Consider the following 20,590-nt stretch of genomic DNA (forward strand, 5'->3'; position numbering starts at 1 on the left):
AAGGAGAAAACCCAAAGAAGACAATATCTGCTAGCGGTGAGCTTAGGCCGTTACACCTTAATCGAGGCTCGGCTTCTTCTTCTCTGAAGCCCTCGAACAAAGTACACCCTTTGTCCTCGAACAAAGTACACCCTTTATTCGACACTTTAGTCACTTTTGATATATCTTTGAGACTCGCAACTTATTTATTCGACATTTGAGAATTCTATTAACATGACTAAGACTAAGTTAAAAGGACACTTTATAAAGAATATAACAAGCAAACAGCTCCCTATAAGAAATAAACTGTCCATTCAGGCAACTATGCTACGTTGCCATTCGGATCAGGCAACTATGCTACGTTGCTATTCGGATCAGGCAACTTTGCCTCCAAAAATGCTTGGTGACTTTCCTCTCTTTCCTGACTTTCTTGAATGTTCTCTCATAAAGATGGTCTCAACGCTGTCACTGTCCTAGCTAGTGCCCTCCACATCAAAGCTGTTTAATACTACACAGTTTTCCAAGCACTAAAACTTGGATTATGGATTAAATTTGTATAGCAGGAGATCAAAAGACCAAAGTGTTTATGATTGATGGGTTTATTTGTGAGATCTTGGTTGGAAAGGTGAAAGAAACCTTCCTTATAAGGTTATGGATTATGGAAATTTTTTTCTAGCAGATCCGTTTTAAAATCGTGAGGTTGATGACAATATATACTGGGCCAAAACAGATAATATCTGCTAGTGGTGGGTTTGAGCTGTTACAAATAATATCAAGACTAGACACCAGGCGGTGTGCCAACGAGAATGTTGGAACCCCAAGAAGAGTGGATTGTGAGATCCCACGTCGGTCGGAGAAGGAAACGAATCATTCCTTATAAGGGTGTGGAAACCTCTCCCTAGTAGACGCGTTTTAAAACCGTGAGACTGACGACGATATGTAACGGGTCAAAGCAGACAATATCTGTTGCCCAAGTTTGCTATTCTTTACACAAATCTAGACTTATAAGACCCCTGTCATTCCTACCGTCTCCACACGACTTAGAAGGCTTTCACACAATAAGAGGTTCTCTCTTCCCAGGTACCAAACAATGAAACAGAGCAGACAGGAAAACTCCTACATTAGAATTCTGCCACTGCATTCCCATAAAGCCAACTGTTCTGCATACAGGCTAAGTAGATATGACATACGAGAACAAAACATTTTTATACAAGTATATGGAAATCTCTCCCTAACAGACACGTTTTAAAAGCCTTGAGGGAAAGTCCGAAAGAGAAAATCGAAAAAGGACAATATCTGCTAGTGGTAGATTTAGACGGTTACAAATAGCATCAGAGCTAGACACCGAGCGATGTGCCAGCAAGGAAGCTGAGCCCCAAAGAGATAGATACGAAGCAGTATGCTAGCAAAGATGCTGGGCCTCGAAGGAAGGTGCATTGAGGTATGCCACATCGATTGGATAAGGGAACAAGTGCACTGAGCTTCGAAGGGGTAAATTGTTCGATCCCGCATCAGTTGGGAGAAGGAAACATTCTTTCTAAGAGGTGTGAAAAACTCTTCCTAACATATAGAGAAAGCTCAAAAGGAAAGTCTACTAAAGATAATATCTACCCCTAAAAAAGACAATATCTACTAGGGGTGAAATGGAGACGATACCTACTAGGAGTGGGGTGGAATCGAATGGGACGGTTACAATTATGTTCCCATTCTCCCAGCTCATTACTTAGGAAGGCCAGAAAGAGCAGGTGATCTTCAAACCAATTTAAACACAATAACAAACTGAATGAAATGAAACTAGACTAAAAAAACATTCAGTTTTCCACAGAAACCAAAGATAAATTAGGGGAAAGGGAAGAGACCAACAATTGAAATGCCATTACCTCTTCGTACTTCTGGGTGAGAGCGAGTCTTTCATCTTCAGACATATCAGGCCTCAGAATCACCATGCTCTCGTACTTTCGAAGACCAGGAGGACACTGAGGCTCCTCCTTATCTTCAAGGGCATCGGCGAATCCTGTCCCCGGAGGGGCCGGCGGCTCATCCTCAGCCCCAAATCCACCTTCGAAGAAGGAACCTGAAAATTCAAGAGTCTGGGCTTTCACGGACAATCGGAGACCCAAGGAAGGGGCGATTGGGTTGGGAGGAAAGAGGGGTTTGGAGGGTGTGAGGGTAAAGGGGAAGAGAAGAGAGGGTGAAGAAGAAGAGGCGGTGATGAGAGTGGAAGTGAAAGCCATTAACAATCTCTGGGCGAGCTCTGCTGTAGAGGCACACTCGGAATTCAGTGGCGACAACGCGATGGCATAGCGGAATCGTTGAAATGAAAGTAGATATGGATAATAGAACATTCAGGACGGAACCAAATACCACATTAAAAATTACTTCATCAAAGTTCGTAAATTTAAATAAATAATTTTTGAAAAAAAAAAAAAATCCATATCATTAAACAGTAAAATTACTATCTTTTACAAGTTTTGGGTTCAATTATAATCTTTATGTAAAGATGGAGGTGTCGTTGATACAACCTGACAAATTTACAAGTTAAAATTAATTTTTTTTTTCTAAATATTTTCAATTTTACAAAATGATCCTAATTGGTGTGAATGTGGAAGTAATAGTAATAGTTTCAACCGTAAAAAAAAAAATAATAATAAAAAAAAAAATAATAATAATAGTTTATGCATGTTAATTCTCTAAAACTATGTTAAAATTGGTTGATTTTATCATAGATTAAATTAGGAGTTAAAATTTGTTGATTTTATGATAGATTAAATTAGGAGTTTTGTTATCGGTGAAGTTGGAAGCCCTAAAATCCACCCTTTTTAATTTTGTTTCTAAAATTTAAAAGGTTTTATTTAGTCGAGATATATATAAAGTTAGGAGAGATGTATCATTTTTTTATAATTATTTTCATTTATCTCCTCTAAATTAAGCTAAATAAACTTATAAAATTGGATTGATCATATTTCTTGCCTCATGAAGAAAAAAATAATAATAAAACCTTAGTAATAGATGAAAATTGAAAAGAGAAATATGAGTACCATGCAATCAAGTTAGAACGAAAAATATATGTTTTAAACTAGTTGAACTATTCTCAAACCGAAAAAGAAAAAAAAATGTTTAGAAGATAAAATTATAAATTTAATCAATGAACTAAAAGAATTTATCTATCCCTCTCAATTTTGAAATTTAAAATTTTCATAAATGAATGTAAACTCTAAATTTTCAATTTGGTACCTCCCTATTTATAATTTAAAAAAGCAACTATGTAAAGTCTAATGTATAAAATATAGGAAGTAAGTATCTAGCGCAATAATATGTTTGAACTCTTGTTTTCAGCCTAATCCAAATGGGTTCATAAACAAACTTGAGAGATCAATCTTTGGATAGTGAAAATATAGGCGCATGTTGGAAAATGATACTCGAGCAGAAGACAAAGAACTCTGCAACTCCTAAGGAGACAACTTCTGGACTCATCAACTACAGGCCTAGTAATGCATTTGCATGCTCAAACCAATTGAAACTTGATAGACAGAGGGTGCGGTGCACTAAAATACCCAAACGAAAATTTTCAAAATATGGCGAAATCAAATTAAATGTAGTTTCTCAAATTCCAAGATCAAAACTAGGGCATGTACCTGTTTCTCTTTCATATGTGATCTCCTCGCACATTTTGCTTTCATCATTAACAAGTTCACAAGCAGCAAATTGACTTGTACCTTGCGTCCAAGAAATTGTATCTCTGAGAGAACTATTTTCGGCCTCCACATGCTCTGTCTGGAGAAGCCATGCAAACGTTTGGGAAAGGAATAAAACTAGAGTCAGGTAATGGGAAACTTGCTAAAGATCTTATATGACGAGTATCTAATGCACATTCAAAGGAGATATCGAAGAGAAATTTGACCGCACCTGGTTGGAGTGTCCAATTTCGAGTTCTTCTGTCAATGTTGCTGCAGGATCAAAGATTAAATAAGTCTATAATTTGACACGACAAACTTAGAATTAAATTAAGTTTCATTTGCACGAGATTACATGGAGTTAGAGCAATGGATTGGTTGTTTTCTGCATTCTTAGATGACTCCCTCGGGTCCAGGTTTTCGCTTGGTTTTTGATGAGATCGTTCGTCCATAGGAAGATCCAATGCCTCCGCCGCAAGGGAAGGTTCAGGAACCTGAGATGACGAAACTGATACGCTAATATTTTTATCAGTATGACCAGAAGAAAGGCTCACTCTAGCCTTTGGCCTTTGAAGAATGGACAATATTTCATGTGCTGCATGATATATAACAAATAAGTAGTTAGTCTATAGCCAACAGAACACAAACAAGGCCTAGTTCGTTAACCATTTTATTCTGTCTTTCAAAATTATGCTTGTTTCTCACAATTTTTTTCCTTAAGTAGTGCTTATATGCTTAATTTTTAAAAACATAAAATCAAAAACTAACTTGTTATCAAATTGAACGAAAGAGTTGAGAAGAATTATCAAGTAATCAATCACTAACCATCCCGTAAAGACTTTTTCATAGGCTCTCTGTCCGATCCCTTTTCATCTTCACCAGAAATGCAAAAGCTGGTGTCTTTTCTTATGTCAAAATCTCTGTTAGCGAGCTCTACTGCATAAGACCAAAGGTCGCATAGCAAGGCAGAAAAATTATTAGATAGCCATACGAACATTGGCTTAGAAACTAAAATCTAACATAAGGATCGGACCTTTAACATTTTCACATGCCTCACCAATCTCCACCAAGTACTTTGGAAGCTCAAGTATCTCCCCCATCCCCAACTTTTTTGATAAACTGATGTGTTTACTGCTTAATATAATTCTGTCTTCATTCAGTAAAGTAACCTGAATTAAATGTAAGAGTTAATCTCATAAAAGAGAAAATAAAAAACCCTTGCAATAGTAACAGATTAAAATAATAAATAATAAAACCCTGGTTGATATGTTAATATCCTGGTTAATATGTTATATCCCCTAAATCTTCCAGTTTTCTTGTATATCTGGTATGCAAACTAAACTTGAAGTTCGTAGTCATCCGACAACTCCAGAATTTCAAATATTAACGGTAAATTCTGATAACTATTTCTTTTCTTGATAATCAGCCAGCTACTCAATTATCAGTACTGGATAATGACCAGCATGTCCCAGAAGTGATCAATCAAGTGATAAAGGCTGAAATTTTCTGGTAAACTACCTATTGTTAGAGTAAATCATCAGTAGTTCTGATGTTCTTTTTCAACAATCTCGTTTGCACCTTTAGGCATGTATTTATCTTTAACCGTGGCCTCAAAAATGCCGTTTGGCTTTGTGCAAGCAATTGAAAGTTGAAAAATGAAACTCACATAGTGTATTAAAATTTAAATTCTTCTCTGGGACGGGGAGGGAAGTGACGGAATTGTATTTTAGTGCAATTGCAAAAAGAAAGCAGGTAACATGATGTTTAATACGAAGTAAATTAACCTGCATATGGTGAGAACCAGAGGAGGAAATTTTGATGATCCCATTGTGATATTTCTTGGACTTCTGAGTTATCTGACTTGTGTATAAAACATGCCATTCTGCACTAAAACAGTACACGTGCCTAAGTAGAAGCACAGCGGGAGGAAAACAGACTTCATGAAACCTTATGGCCGAAGGAGGAAAAAGATGAACAACGCTGACAAATGTCATCATTATGTGGTAGAAATTAATGTAGCAAAAAAAACCTGACCTTTTCCAGTTGATATTTCATTTTCACTGAAACATTTTTTCGGTTCATGCAGTACCCTGGTTCCCCTGTCTCCGAAACTGCTACCTTGACTTAAAGGAATTTTTGGAGGCTTATGTTCCCTTTCACATTCTCCAATATCTACTAAATGAGCATCAAAGGCTATTGATTCTCCAGATTTTACTGTTTCATCTTTCTTCATAAATCTGCTATCCAATAGTTTCCTGTTTTCATCAAAGAGCATGACCTGCACAAAGACCACGAGTGCCATGGGCAGAAACTTTACCTTTCAATGAGAAGAATCTTTCAATGAGAAGAATGAAAGAATATAAAAAAATAAAAAAATAAAAAAATAAAAAGAAACCAACAAAAAGGGAGTCTAACCTTAATCATATATATAAAGGGACGCCAATCCAAAAGAACAAAACCAAGATCATAATGTCTAGAGACTAATGCCCATAAGAAGGAATTGAACCTAGCCATTTCCCAAACCTCACCAATCCCTTGACCTCCCGAAAAATTCTATTATTCCTCTCAATCTCTTGGCCAACCTTACAATTGATTAATACTTCATCATGATAACATACATCGTTGGAAAAAGATTCTAATATATGTCAAAGTTGAGTAGAAGATATAAAGATAAAAAATTGAATAGTTAAAGAAATAGTCAAGAAGTATGGTAGGCTTGGTAAACCAGAGAATTTAAGAAACAACCAAGATGTTAACCTGCCTCCCGATGGATCCACAAATAAGAAGTTTCAAGAAACCATCATGATACTTCTTAGCTTTCTGAGTAATATTTGAGGTGTAAAGGACCTGCCACTCTACGAACATCATATGGTTAATCATGTGAATAAAGACAACACAAGAAACAGATCAAGACAGAATGAAAGAAATTGGTAGCTGCATAATGATTGACACTTTGGGAAATCCAAGTATGCTTAAATAGTACATTAGTCATGGGACTTTGCATTGACACTTTGGGAGGATTGTTGAGAATGTATACAAAGTTTCATGTTGGCTACATAAGGGGGAAATCATGGGTATATAACTTAGGACAATTATCTCCATTGGTACGAGATCTATTGAGTGGAACAAAAAGCAAATTCCTGCAAACTTATATCCAAAGTGGATAATATCATACAATTGTAGAAGTATGACAGGAGTCGCTATTCCTAACATCTACTTCATGGGACTTTGCATCCCGATCTTTTTGAATTCAATCACCACAAAGCATCATCTTCTCAGTCAAAGGCATAGTTTGTGCACGACTATACAATTTCCCACTCCATCCATCATCCAATTGTACTGCAAAATGCGCTTGTTTCTAATTCTTGTTCAAATCATTTTTTAAAAATAAATACTTCATATTTCTTTTACATGGCACAGAAGGCTACGCCATCCTACATAGAGTATCAAAAGGCTAATTTTAAACTCTTGTAGCATTTCCTTTTCACATGATACATTTCCCCTGTTATCGTCGTTGACAACCAAGGAAAGAGTCACAAATGACCTTTTTAATCCACATGATCACTTTACATGGCTCCTCGATCTTGTGTACTCTGAATCATGGGGTCCAGTTCATATCTCCTCCAACAACCATCTCTTATCACTGATAGAAATATTTTTTTCATACGTTTTCTCCCTTTCTGTTATTTTCTTAATTCTAAATCCAAGGCCTTCCAGTTGCAGTCTACCCTTGGCTAGGCTTCTATATATTCGAGGGAGGTAATTAGGTTACCTGGAGTTCAGAGAAACAACACCTATTTCTATAACTAGATCTGAGGCTGAGTATAGGAGTTCTGCAATTCTACTTCCAAAGTTATTTGGTAACAAGCTTTGATTATTGAGCCGTGTATCCTTTCACTTTTGCTCCTTGGACCGATAACCCCAGCGTCAGCTATCTCCCCCCAAATTCAGTTCATCCCACACAGCTCCAGTGCTCGCTCGTCAGCTTTGAGTTTTCCACTTCCAGCATCTGCACTGTCAGCAATACATTTTGATGTCTGAAGTTCAAGCTCGTAAGCTTTGGGGGGAGTTACTCATACTCAATTTTTTGTTCCTGTAGTTTTTCTGTTCGTTACTGTTCACTTGTAGTTTAGTTATAGAGTGTACTGTTGCCTATTTATACTGAAATGACAAGTGAAAATAAAGCACTTTCTCATACTTCAGATATATTGTTTTCTCAAGAAGGCAGGACTCATAGTCATCAACATTATGCTCCACAAACCATTGCACAATTGCCCCCATCCCCACGAAAAAAAGATAATGAAGATTAACAACCCAGGAAGTCATGAACCAACCTGTCTCCTCTGTTTGTCTAGTGTCTGGACTAGTTTGTGGCGATCCATAGCACTTCAATCTGCTCTTCTTAAATTCTGGAATGTAAAAGGAATGACAGTGTGACAACCTAATTCGAAAGCACGTTGGTACACGCATGATGAGAGGACATGCGAAATAAATGGTAATCACCAGTCAGGTTACTTCTTTAACCCAAGTTATGACTGACCCGCTTTGAATTAAGCAATTGGAAGAGAAGCAACAACATACACGGCAGAGTTGCCAAATAATGCAGGTTACCTCTGATTATTTTACATGAAGGGCTGAGAGTGGGCCGAGTTTTATTCTTCTCAGCACTAGCTTTATTTTCTACAAACAAGAGTAAAATAATAATCATAATCCAATCCGTTAGACAAATGAACTCAATCACATGCTCACTATTTGGAAAATAATTAAAAATTGAACCAAGGAGGGACAAGAAGACTCATTACCAAAGCAAACAGAGTTATTTCTGAAGTTCTTCCCTCGCAACACACCCGATTTTTCAGGTATCTTATCATGACCTGCTTGGAAATTCAGACCAGACTCCGGCTTATGATCTCCCAGAGGAGTGTCAATGTCAACAAGGTAACTGTTGAATATAAGCGTTTCGCCAGAGCAAACTACTTCTTCTTGCTTTAAGATCCTGCATTCGAGGAGCTTCTCGCACTCATCATAGAGCATGGTCTGTGTGTCAATCTAGCCATTAGAACAAATCGACTAGTCTAACAATTAGAATGAGAAAATCCAAATTTGTAAAATCAACTCCCGAATCACATCTCAGAAATTCTATCAACTACAATCACTTCCATGAATAAGCTTCTAAATCTCTACATTCAACTCTAAGATTTAGCGCCACTAATGTTAGTTAATTCCATACTTACAGAACTACACATCTACGAGCCCAAACAAAAGATGTTGAAAGAAATAGAAACCTTATTGCTGGAACGGTGGACGTCTAAGAAGCCATCGTGATAAACTTTGCGCCTCTGCTTGAGGTGCTTAGTATAGGTCACCTTCCATCGATTCATTTCTGCCATTGCCTCAGCTTCTTCTTCTCTCTCAGTTTCTCAAATCAAAATCAAACTCGCCGACCGAGATCATATCTTGCAATTACAACGAACGGAGTGGAATTTCGCCGAGGAATTTCTTCTGGCGGGAAACTCTCCATCGGACAAAAAATGACACTACTGAGCCGCGCTCTATGATTTCATATCGAGAAATTACGGCCTATTTTCTGATCTCGTTCAATAGCGATTTTGTTTTTTATTTTTTAGATTTTTAAATTTGTATTTCTTTTCTTCAATATTTTAAATATATTTTCGCACTTTAAAAAATATATTTTTAATTTTAACTCAATTTTTAAAAAGAAAAACTATATTTCAAAATTATTAATTTTTCCTATTTTCAAAAATAATAAATAAATAAATCATATAATTATCAAACACAAAAATTCTTCTTTCAGTGTTAGTATATTAATAATAAATTGTTGCAGTAATTATAATATTTAATTTAAAATATTTAAAGACATATTAGTTACATTAAATACAACAGAAAAATAAAATTTCTGTGTAAGAAATGCATTTTAAACACTGTGAGGCTGACATACGTAATGGGTCAAAATAAACAATATCTACTAGCTACACGTATATTTGATACATTGAATATATATTAAAATTTATTCTCTAATTTTGACCTAATTTATTTACGGTCAAATAAGATAAAATATATTTCTACATCTCTAAAATCATATTTTTCTTTCAAAATTTTGATTTCTAGAATACAAAATGTTCGGGAGTTTTTTTATAGGCACGTTTCTCTCAAGTTATCTCTTGTATCCACTTCTCGACTTTCTTATTTCTTCAAACCGAGCCAAACCTTCGAGTTGTTGAAGTAGGTTGGACTAGGTTAGGTTGATCGTCTAGAGTGATTTTGAAAAAGGGTCGTCGTTATTACTTACCGTTACTTACAAAGAATCCTAATTTTGTAACGAAAATAAAGAAATATGGTCACTTCCCGAGAAGCACTCAAGTGTGATGGTCTTCCAATATAGTCACTTCCCTTCTTACTCTTTAGGAAACATAACGGGATCTTCGGTCTTTAACTCATCCATCTAACACGTTTGGATCAAATTTTTCTACGTCACTTGAATAAACCTTACCCGATCTCTCATATCACTAATATGCAACAATACTGGTCGACTCACGTTGTTTTCATACATAAGTTGGCCTTGCTGACTCACGTCGTACGAGTCGGCCCAACGCTCTAGGGTTCTGAGCACTCGAGGCCCTAGATCTTTACGATTTTTCAATTCAACTCATTTAACTAAAACCGCTGCTAACGATATATTTTTTCTTATGGTTAATTTTACACCTATCTCTCTAGTCGTCATTATTGGCACACTATTTTTAAATCTTATTTTTTTAATTTTTAAACTTATAAACTTAATTCTTCGAATTAATTATTTTTTTAATTCTTATATTTAATAAATATAAAATTAAAATTTAAACAAATAGATATAAATTTAATTTAAAAAAATAAATTTGTTAGAAAGAAAGTAAATTAAATTAAAATTTTAAAAAACTATTAAATATTTTTCAATGTTTTAAAGAAAATATAATTCTTTTTCTTGTCTGTCATTTCTCCATCAACAAAAATGATTTAATAAATTTAGATTTTAATTATGATTAATTTCTTACCATTTATTTATTAATTCCATATTCAAAAAACAGTGACTTAACTTCCACTTTAAATATATGATATTTATTTTGGATATATATAGATATATAATAATATCATAATAAAAATGTTGGTAAATATTTCTTCATTTTTTGGCATAACATTAATGTTTACTTTTAATTTTTAATTTTTTTAAAAATTATATTTTAAATATTCCAAAAAGCAAAATTACATAAAAACTTACTAAAAGTCATAAATTTACCAAATTTGAAACCTTAAAATTTCCAAATTTATTGACAAGTCATCCAAAAACGTAAATTCCAAGCGCCTTTTTTTTTTTCCTTTTTTTTTTCTCAAGGAAAAAAAAGACCAAAAAAGAAAAAATACATAATGACTTGAATGCCCCTAGTAAAAAAAAGCTAAACAAAACCATCATTATTATTATTATTACTTAATATTTAAGTAATAATAATAACAATTCCGTATATTAATGAAACTCATATAATTCCAAAAAATCATAAGTAAAAGTTTATTTATTTTTTAATTATGAATTGGGTTTCCGGTCGCCGGCCGCCGCCTTCCGATCACTTTTTGTGAGGTGGTGTCATCGTCCCTGAAACAGGGGAAGTTGCATCTCGGCCGTCGGTGGTCTTGTTCGACAGGGAGTCGCCCTTGATGACGACCTCGGAGAGGTGAATTTGGGCTTTTCTGTCAGCAATTTGGATCTGAGTAGATTTGTAAAAGGTGGCGTAAAGGATGAGCTGAACAAGAGACGATAGTGTTCCGAGGCTGTTGGGAATCTAAGAAAACCCCGATACGGTTAGTAATTTATGAAGTGTAGATAAACATTTTCGTCTATGTATTAATAGTAATAACTATTTAAAAATTTATAAAGATAATGAAAGAGTATTAATAAAAAATTTAAAATAAAAATAATAATTATAAGAACAAAATTTATGAATATTTTTATTATTTAAGCGTGTTATTGAATTATTACCACGATGAAGGGGTCGAAATTGATGCAAGCGTAAGCGGTCCAAATAATGCCGTTGGCAAGTGAAACAAAGGATAGAGTAAACGGCATATATTCCACGCTTTTTGTCTTAATCACCAGTTTCTGCATCACACGGGACAACACGTATTTTAAACATTTAATTTTTTAAAATTAAGATTATAAATATATTTTTATTTTTTTAAGAAAAAATAGAAGAAATTATACTAACCATGACCGTCAATGGTGAAGCATACATCATGATGTTGAAGACCAAACAAACTGAACCAACAATGGTAGAGCGAAGAGTGTAGGTATGAGCCAGGGTGAGAACCAGGAGGGTCAAGAAAGCCACAAAGACGACCTCAGCTAGAACCACCAGGACCACTTTTACCCGCTCCTTTCTTCCATTACAGTAAACCAAGAAGAGGACTATGTACACGAGCTCGATGACGATACCAATGCCGTTGATCGTGATGACGAGCAGACTATTTGGGTGCACCATTGGCATCCCGTACAATGTCCACACTAGACAATTCATCAACGTTGCTAGATATGGCATTGGCGAGTACTGTTCCACCGATTTCTTCTTACATATTTTGATAAACGTTGGCCTGTAAATATAATTCAAATAAACATGTAAATAATGAGAGAAATAGCTCGGAATTCTCGACATTCTCTCTCAAGATAGTGACTCTTTAAGCTCACAATTATGGAATCACATCCCCTTTTTTGTTTTTTTAACCTAATGCTCGTTTGAGCTTCATGTGTTATAATACTACGTTAAAATATTATCGAGCTCTCTTTATCTTTCCAAAGGGTATTTCTCACTAACTTTTTCTCCTCAACCAAACACAATTATTTTTTAAGAATTGCATTAAAAAAAAAAAAAAATCTCCAAAATACAAAAGGAAGAAGAAAGAAACCCTATATTCAAAACACAAATCTTGTCCCTACTTATCAAATTTCTAGATCAAACTGGAAAACGAGAATTTATTTCTGGGTCAAACTCAAAATCGAGAATTTGCATTTGGATCAAACTCAAAAACTAGAATTTGCATCTGGGTCAAACCCAAAAACAAGAATTTGTATCTTGGTCAAACTCAAAAATGAAAATTTATATCTGGGTTCAACCCGAAAATGAGAGTTTATTTCTGGGTTGAATTCAAAATAGAGAATTTGCATCTGGGTCGAACTAAAAAACCAAAATTTGTATCTGGGTCGAACTCAAAATCGAGAATTTGTATCTGGGTCGAACTCAAAATCGAGAATTTGTATCTAGATCAAACTCAAAAGCGAAAATTTATATCTGGGTTGAACTCGAAAACAAGAATTCGACCTAGGTCGAATCCAAAAACAAGAATTTGTATCTGGGTCGAACCCAAAAACGAGAATTCAAGACAGGTAGCAAGCTAATACGATAGTAACGAAGCAAATACTTACAAAGGAGAGAGAAACAAGAAGAAAGAGATAACATTTCCTGCAAGAAAACACAAACAAAATGAAAAGAAATTAGAATGAAGAACAGAAAGAACACAGAAATGAGTAAGAAACCACAAGGGTTTATGAAGAAAAGAAGAAAAAGCAAACCCACCACAGATTCCAAGCACGGTGCGAACAGCATCAGGAGAAACCATGTTTGTTAAGAGAAAAAACAGAAAGCTAAAGAGAAAAGAAAGGGTTTGGATAATGTTTGCTAAGAGAAAACAAGGGAGGTTCTATATATACAAGAAGGGACTGATTTGAATTGTAGGAAGAACAGTTGGTCACGAGCAAGTCATGTTCTAGCCAATGGAATTTCTACCCAACAAATGGACAAAGGTCAAAGGGACCCAAGAAATAAGGAGAGGGAGAGATAATCGCCACTCTTTCATCTCCCTAATCCTAATTACCCATCTTAATCTCGGTTTAAACATGGAACAAATCGAGTGATTTCTTCTCGTTAGCTAAACCGAGTTTGAAATGAGAACCGTTCTCTGTCTCCGTCTTATAAACTTTCCACATATGTATAGTCTATACTACTGTATGTATCAGCCGTAACAAAAACAGAAACTTTATTCTATGGATAAAGGATATATATATATAGGATCAAGAGTGAGAGATTTCTTCTCGTTAGCTGAACGGAGTTACGAATGAGAATTATTCTTTGTCTCTGTCCTACTCCCAATTCCGACTTTGCTTAAATTATCGTTTCGTCTAACTTTATATATATAAACATTCTAATAAATCTAATAATATTTCAAAATAATAATAATAAAAGAAATATATTAAATATATTAAAATAATTCAGTATAATCTCGACAAAAATAAATGAAAATTTTCCGTAGACATCTTTATTTTTAAACTCTTTTTTAATCAAATTGACAACAAATTACACTTCGCAAAATGCTAAGTCTACGAACGTTTTTTTAGTGCTATAACAATATATTACTTAAATAGTACGTGAACGATATATGTATTACTTTAATATTAAAAAATTACCTTATATATTAAACTATATATAAATTTAGTATATCTCATTGTAAATGTTTGCTGAATCCACCACACCTAAATGGTGGTGAGAGTTCGCTTATAATCATTTACAGAATACAGAACAAATATAGTAAATTACAAATAATATAGAAATAGCAATAAAATGAAAGAATAATAAATGAATACAATATATTTACTTTTAATAAAATGACAAATATGGTAACCCGTAATGTAAGGCAAATATGTAGATATTTGGCTTGAACGGTCAACTATCTTTAACACTAATAGAACTCTAAATTTAAAAATACACATAAATATGAAAAAATGGAAATATAACAAATTTTAAATTATTTTAAAATTTTGTCGAGAGTTAAAAATAAATAAATAAATAAATGGCGTTTTTTTGCTTGGAGCAGATTTCGAGTAGCACCTACTAGCTGACTAACTCCTTTGGGTTGTGCAAAAAAAAATTGAGGTTGGATGCAACAGTGTTTCAGAATCGAAGTTTTCTCAACTTCAAGCTGTCACATAACTGCTTTTATGTTAATTGCTAATAGTAAACGAATCCTGCCAGCTCGAGTCATCTAACCATGTCGATACCCACTTTCTCTCTTGACTTTTCTTCGGGTAGACTAAGACACTTTCTCTTATTACAGGACACTATCTTGTGAAAAGTCTGATCCTACAAGAGGAAATAGCATTTCTCGGACAATGAGATCTCTCGAGCAATTAGCCCTAAAATATATTCGAAAGTCTAGATACCAAAATTAATTAAATGAGGTTAATTAAAGATAAGAATTAAAATATTTTTTTACTTTTTGGCATAACATTAATGTTTACTTTTTAATTTTAAATATTCTAAAAGTCATAAATTTACCAAATTTGAACCCTTAAAAATTCCAAATATATTGACACGTCATCAAAACGCAAATTCAAAGCGCCTTTTTTTTTCCTTGTGTTTTCTCAAGGAAAAAAAAAGACCAAAAAGAAAAGGACATAATGACTTTAATGCCCTTCCCTAATAAAAAAAAAAGAAAAAAAGAAAAAAAAAAACCAACCAAAACCATCATTATTATTATTACTTAAAATTTAAGTAATAATAATAACAATTCGGTTTATTCATGAAACTCAGAATGCCCAAAATCATAACCAAAACGTTTCTTTTTAATTATGAATTGGGTTTAACGGATTTTCCGGTCACCGGCCGCCGCCGTCCGATCACTTTTTGTGAGGCGGCGTCGTCTGAGAAACAGGGGTAGTTGGATCTCCGCCGCTGGTGGCCTTGTTTGACAGGGAGCCGCCGTTGACGACAATCTCGGAGAGGCCAATTTGGGCTTTTCTATCGGCAATTTGGCGCTGAGTGGACTTGTAAAAGGCGGCGTAGAGGACGAGCTGCAAAACGGCCGATAATGTTCCGAGGCCGTTGGGAACCTGAGACAACGCCATTAATACAAGTCAGTTTCTTTTCTTTTTTAAAAATTATTATTAAAACTTTTTAAAAGTTTTAAAAGAATAAAATGGTTAATATTTATTTTTAAAAATATAATTAAAATTTTAAAACATTGAAGAATATTTTAAAAAATTATAAACATTTAAGATTTTTTTTAAATGGAAGGGTATTTAATGAAACTTTTTGGGTATTTTTTAAATATTTTTAAAATAAAAATAAAAGGTAAAATTTATGAATATTTTTATTATTTAAGCGGGTTATTTAATTATTACCACAATGAAGGGGTCGAAATGGATGCTAGCATAAGATGTCCAAATAACGCCATTGGCAAATGAAGCTAAGGATAGAGTAAACGGCATATATTCCACGCTTTTTGTCTTAATCACCCGTTTCTGCATCACACGAGACAACCACGTATTTTAAAGTTTTAAAAATTAAGCTTATATATATATATATATATATTAAAGGAAAAAAGAAGAGGGAAATTATACTAACCATGACAGTCAATGGTGATGCATACATCATGATGTTAAAGACGAGACAAACGGAGCCAACAATGGTGGAGCGAAGAGTGTAGGTATGAGCGGTGGTGAGAACCAGGACGGTCAAGAGAGCCACAAAGATGATCTCAGCCAGCACCACTCCTAGCACTTGTAGCCGCTTCTTTTTTTCATTAGTGTAAATCAAGAAGATGATTATGTACACAAGCTCGATCACGATACCGATGCCGTTGATCGTGATGACGAGCATACTATTTGGATGTACCATTGGTAACCCGTACAATGTCCACACTAGACAATTCATCAACGTTGCTAGATATGGCACTGGCGAGAACTGTCCCACTGATTTCTTCTTCCATATTTGGATAAACGTCGGCCTGTAAATACAATTGAATCGTTAAAAAATCATATAAACACGACATTAGTGAGAAATAACTCATTTCAACACCGATCTTTGACATTCATATTAAATAAAAAATTTATTTTAAAAATAAGATCGAGCTCTCTTTTATCCTTTCAAACATGTAATTCTCGCTCACTTTTTCCTCAATTTCCTCATGTTTTTTCTAGGGAAAGTAGCATGCATAGGAAGGACAAACTTGAACAACCTTTTCCCTCAACAAAATACCATTCTTTTTTAATAATTGTATTAAAAAAGATTTCCAAAATACAAAAGGAAGAAGAAAGAAACCCTATATTCAAAACACACAAAATTTTGGCCAAAAATTTCTAGATCAAACCCACAAACGATAACAAAAATCTATTTCTGGGTCGAACTCAAAAACAAAAGTTTGTATCTGGGTTAAATCCGAAAACGAGAATTTGTATCTGGGTCTAACTAAAAAACGAGAATTTGTATCTGGGTCAAACCCAAAAACGAGACTTTGTTTCTCGGTCAAACTCAAAAACGAAAATTTGATCTGGGTCGAACCCAAAACAAGAAGTTGTATTTGGGTTGAGCCAAAAAACGAAGATTTGTATCTGGGTCAAACTCAAAAACAAAGATTTGATCTGGGTTGAACTAAAAAAAGAAGATTTGTATCTGGGTCGAACTCAAAAACAAAGATTTGTATCTGGGTCGAACTCAAAAACGAGAATTAGTATCTGGGTCGAACCCAAAAACAAGAACTTGTATCTAGGTTGAACCAAAAAACGAAGATTTGTATCTGGGTCAAACCCAAAACCAAAAATTCGATCTAAACCGAACTCAAAAACGAGAATTCGAGATAGGTAGGTAGCTAGTAATGAAGCAAATACTTACACAGGAGAGAGAAACAAGAAGAAAGAGATGACATTTCCTGCAAGAAAACACAAACAAAATGAAAAGAAATTAGAATGAAGAACAGAAAGAACACACAAATGAGTAAGAAACCACAAGGGTTCACGAAGAAAACAAGAAAAAGAAGACCCACCACAGACTCCAAGCGCCGTACGAACAGCATCAGGAGAAACCATGGCGAAAGAACAAAAGAAACAACAAAAGAAACAAAGAACAGAAAGCCAAAGAGACAAGAAGAGGGCTTTGGATAATGTTTGCAAGTGAGAGCGTGTGAGAGACTGCAAACAATGGAGTCTCTATATATAGAAGAAGGGACTCAAAGTGAGTTGTATGAAGAAGGGTTGGTCACGTGCAACTCATGTACTGCTCACTCCATTTTCTACCCAACAAATGGAAATAGACCATAAGGGACCCAATGAATAAGAAAAGACTAAGATAAGCTTCACTCTTTTCAGTTTCTACCCTATTTTCATCTCCCTTATCCAAATTATAATCCGGGTTCCGAACCAGAATTATTCTCTCTTCCCGTCCTACTCCCAATTCCAACCTCGCTCAAATTCCCATCTCGTCTAACTATACGTTCATCAATGAGAAATCCCTTCTCGTTAGCTAAACCGAGTCAGGAACGAGACTCATTCTCTATCTCTAACCTACTCCCAACTCCGATCTCGCTCAAATTCCCGTCTTTTTTATTACTGAATTTATTAGGGTATTTGATGTTTTTTAATATACATATATTAAATATAGTAAAAATGAAGAAAAATTCTATATGGAGTATTTAGTTACTAAAAAGTCTCAAATTCAGGATTTTGAGAGAAACCAAATCAGAAAATTTTCACTATAATCCGTGCAAAAATAAATAAAATTTTCATGAGGATAAACATTAAATCAGAAAACGAGGAAGGAGATAAGAAACGGTTTCTGGAGAAGTTCTCGCTCCGTCTCGTAGACATCTCTATTCTTAAACGTTTATTATTCAGGTCGATATCAAATTTCTCATTAAAAAATTAACCGATATAAGTACGTTTAATAGAACTCTAAATTAAAAAATAATAATAATAATATCGGTCAAACACATAAAATTGAAAATTTAAGGATGTATTATCATATTAGGTAAGAAATCCAATATAACTAAATTTAAATTATTTTAAAATATTGTAGAGAGAGAGAGAGGAGAGGAGAGAGAGAGTTGAAAAAGAGAAACAAATGGCGTTTCTGCATGCAGAAGATTCCCAGTCAATTTAAGTCCAGCTTATCCGAAACCAGGTTCGAACATGGAAACTTGTTTATTTGTGGTCAAAGCCGTTTTATTATCTAATAATTATTTTTTTTTATTTTTTATTATTATTATCTAGTAATTATTTATTTTTATGTTTTTTTTTTTTTTTTTTTTTTATTGTTTTGGGGGCAAAATTTAGACTTTATAGGTTCATGGGACGTAGCTAATCATTTCATAGATAATGTAAGGGTTAATGTGTCGGTTCTTCAGATCATAGAGATATATTTAATTGACATTCAAATTCATTGATTAGAGAATTATTTAGTGGATGTTGAGTTAGCTCGAAAGTCAATTCTCATACGAGCGTAAATAAAGCGAGCACGGCTAGTAGATGATCCACCACCCGTAGCACCTGCTAGTTGACTAATGGTGACTTAGAGTTGAAATTTTCTCAACTTCGAGCTGTCGCGTAACCGCTTTGAAGAATCATCTAGCCATGTCGGTACTCACTTTCTCTCTTGGCTTTTCGTTTGGGTAGAGTAAGGCACTTTCTCTTAGTACGGGATGTTATCTTGCGAAAAGTCTGATTCCGCTAGAGGACAGAGCATTTCTTGGATAATGAGGTCTCTTGTTTTCTCCGAACAGTAGGTAAACAAAACTCCCTTTCAATCAAGGATTTTATGCTTTTTCGGTGCTACGTAGCGTATGATTTGTGTCACAATCGCCTTTTTGTGGCACGGATTTAGCGATTGCGCGACACTCACTCTCAGCACTGAGTGAGTTTAGGGTTTAGGGTTTATGACAACATGCAAGCCTATCACGATCGACTGTGGATCATCTACTAGTCATGCTCGCTTCAGTTGTTTCTATTGATGGAGTAGCTAATTAATCACTTGAAGAGATGTTGGTTGATCTGCTACCTATGTCTTTGCTTCCCTTTATGCTAATACCTAATGTTTTTCTCTTGGCTTTGTAGGATCGTATCACTCTCTCAATGACGGGTCTATCGTTGCTGAAACTACTCGTTCTTGCCGAACTATAGGAGCTACAGAATCTTGCTCGGTCATTAATGGATCACATGCAGCACTAGCCTCCGCTAGCTTCATCTTGATTTTCAAGTAGGGTTTGCAAGAGAGCTGATATTGGTATTCGAGCTAAAACCCCGGTAAGAACTCTCGATAAAAATCACTCGAACAACTAGTAAAATAATAAAATAATAAAAATGTGCAAATCTCATAATTTTTTTTAATTATTAAATAAAAAATAATTAAAAAATTTAGACGGTAGATCATAAATAGCGAGTGAAGTGGTCATGGAGTTGGCGCTTTATAATTCCTGAAAGCCATTAAACGGTGCGTTCTGATATTTAGTATTATATTATTATTTATTATGGAAAAATACATTTTTAGTTGAAAGATTACTCAATTTCAAAAATATTATATTCTTACCTTAATTTTATTTCTATTTAATTTTTAAATTTCAAAATATTACCGAGTTTTAAATTTAATTTCTATACGATCCTCGTATTTCAAAATATTTTGCATTTTTCGTAAACTAATTTAATTGTGACTATTTTCATCGTCATTAATTTCAAAAATTACGTACAAAAAATAATTATCGATATTAAATATTCGAGGGTAAAAATGTAAAATTCTAAAATTTAGAGACTAAATATAAATTAAATTCAAATTTTAGAAATAAAAATTGACATAAATGACCTAAAGTCATAGATAAAAATGTAACATATGATAAGTCGCGATATTAATTAAAAATATTACGACTAAATTTGTTCATTAATTGACACGTTTTGATGTTTTTTTTTTTTTTTAATGCATTGAACCAATTTCCTTTTACGTGTAATTTAATTACTTTTAGTAAATATAGTATTAACCCATTAAATAAATTATTAAAAATATTTTTTTTTATTATTATTTGTGAAAATAATTTAATTTTATGTAGACACGTGGCGACGTACATTATAAAAAAACAATATTTAT

At 34.1% G+C, this 20,590-nt stretch overlaps 4 protein-coding genes across 5 annotated transcripts; all 4 read right to left on the minus strand.

Annotated features, from left to right (window-relative positions):
• Positions 1 to 1,080: 1,080 nt before the first annotated feature.
• Positions 1,081 to 2,355, minus strand: LOC111785535 (30S ribosomal protein S6 alpha, chloroplastic-like). Of its 2 annotated transcripts, none has more exons than XM_023665928.1 (2): positions 1,860 to 2,355; positions 1,081 to 1,134 (listed from the first exon to the last, which is right to left on the minus strand). In XM_023665928.1, exons 1-2 carry the CDS (start codon positions 2,322 to 2,324, stop codon positions 1,096 to 1,098), a joined length of 504 nt encoding a protein of 167 aa, XP_023521696.1. In that variant the 5' UTR covers positions 2,325 to 2,355; the 3' UTR covers positions 1,081 to 1,095. The 2 variants fall into 2 exon arrangements, with proteins under 2 accessions (XP_023521696.1, XP_023521695.1); XM_023665927.1 differs by having other exon boundaries at positions 1,086 to 1,139.
• Positions 2,356 to 3,230: 875 nt separating this feature from the next.
• On the minus strand, positions 3,231 to 9,236 carry LOC111785533. The gene is made up of 13 exons (XM_023665925.1): positions 8,939 to 9,236; positions 8,456 to 8,690; positions 8,265 to 8,333; positions 7,988 to 8,062; positions 6,411 to 6,508; positions 5,688 to 5,931; positions 5,438 to 5,535; positions 4,687 to 4,822; positions 4,479 to 4,589; positions 4,009 to 4,248; positions 3,886 to 3,926; positions 3,615 to 3,753; positions 3,231 to 3,524 (listed from the first exon to the last, which is right to left on the minus strand). The coding sequence occupies exons 1-13, from the start codon at positions 9,041 to 9,043 to the stop codon at positions 3,457 to 3,459; spliced, it is 1,659 nt and encodes a 552-aa protein (XP_023521693.1). The 5' UTR covers positions 9,044 to 9,236; the 3' UTR covers positions 3,231 to 3,456.
• Positions 9,237 to 11,266: 2,030 nt separating this feature from the next.
• Positions 11,267 to 13,310, minus strand: LOC111785534 (bidirectional sugar transporter SWEET4-like). The gene is made up of 5 exons (XM_023665926.1): positions 13,268 to 13,310; positions 13,117 to 13,153; positions 11,906 to 12,287; positions 11,680 to 11,799; positions 11,267 to 11,482 (listed from the first exon to the last, which is right to left on the minus strand). The coding sequence occupies exons 1-5, from the start codon at positions 13,308 to 13,310 to the stop codon at positions 11,267 to 11,269; spliced, it is 798 nt and encodes a 265-aa protein (XP_023521694.1).
• Positions 13,311 to 15,017: 1,707 nt separating this feature from the next.
• LOC111785537 (bidirectional sugar transporter SWEET4-like) lies at positions 15,018 to 17,633 on the minus strand. Its single transcript, XM_023665929.1, has 5 exons — positions 17,508 to 17,633; positions 17,357 to 17,393; positions 16,091 to 16,472; positions 15,868 to 15,987; positions 15,018 to 15,576 (listed from the first exon to the last, which is right to left on the minus strand). Exons 1-5 carry the CDS (start codon positions 17,548 to 17,550, stop codon positions 15,364 to 15,366), a joined length of 795 nt encoding a protein of 264 aa, XP_023521697.1. The 5' UTR covers positions 17,551 to 17,633; the 3' UTR covers positions 15,018 to 15,363.
• Between the last annotated feature and the right edge of the window lie 2,957 nt (positions 17,634 to 20,590).

The sequence above is a fragment of the Cucurbita pepo genome, unplaced genomic scaffold, assembly GCF_002806865.2.
Source record: "Cucurbita pepo subsp. pepo cultivar mu-cu-16 unplaced genomic scaffold, ASM280686v2 Cp4.1_scaffold000541, whole genome shotgun sequence".
Taxonomy (NCBI): domain Eukaryota; kingdom Viridiplantae; phylum Streptophyta; class Magnoliopsida; order Cucurbitales; family Cucurbitaceae; genus Cucurbita; species Cucurbita pepo.

Bases quoted from the DNA above. Each gene is read 5' to 3' on its own strand.
- LOC111785535 (XM_023665928.1), bottom strand. From the start codon at position 2,324: ATGTTCTATTATCCATATCTACTTTCATTTCAACGATTCCGCTATGCC. The intron at 1,135-1,859 runs GTAATGGCATTT...TATGCAGAACAG, and splicing joins TCACCCAGAAGTACGAAGAG to TTGGCTTTATGGGAATGCAG.
- LOC111785533 (XM_023665925.1), bottom strand. From the start codon at position 9,043: ATGGCAGAAATGAATCGATGGAAGGTGACCTATACTAAGCACCTCAAG. The intron at 8,691-8,938 runs GTTTCTATTTCT...ATTGACACACAG, and splicing joins TCCACCGTTCCAGCAATAAG to ACCATGCTCTATGATGAGTG. The intron at 6,509-7,987 runs GTTGGTTCATGA...TGATGTTCGTAG, and splicing joins TAGACAAACAGAGGAGACAG to AGTGGCAGGTCCTTTACACC.
- LOC111785534 (XM_023665926.1), bottom strand. From the start codon at position 13,310: ATGGTTTCTCCTGATGCTGTTCGCACCGTGCTTGGAATCTGTG. The intron at 11,800-11,905 runs GTTAGTATAATT...CGTGTGATGCAG, and splicing joins CTTCACCATTGACGGTCATG to AAACTGGTGATTAAGACAAA. The intron at 11,483-11,679 runs GTAATAATTCAA...GGGTTTTCTTAG, and splicing joins ATTTCGACCCCTTCATCGTG to ATTCCCAACAGCCTCGGAAC.
- LOC111785537 (XM_023665929.1), bottom strand. From the start codon at position 17,550: ATGGTTTCTCCTGATGCTGTTCGTACGGCGCTTGGAGTCTGTG. The intron at 16,473-17,356 runs GTAAGTATTTGC...TTGTATTTACAG, and splicing joins TTCTTGTTTCTCTCTCCTGT to GCCGACGTTTATCCAAATAT. The intron at 15,577-15,867 runs GTAATAATTAAA...GCGTTGTCTCAG, and splicing joins ATTTCGACCCCTTCATTGTG to GTTCCCAACGGCCTCGGAAC.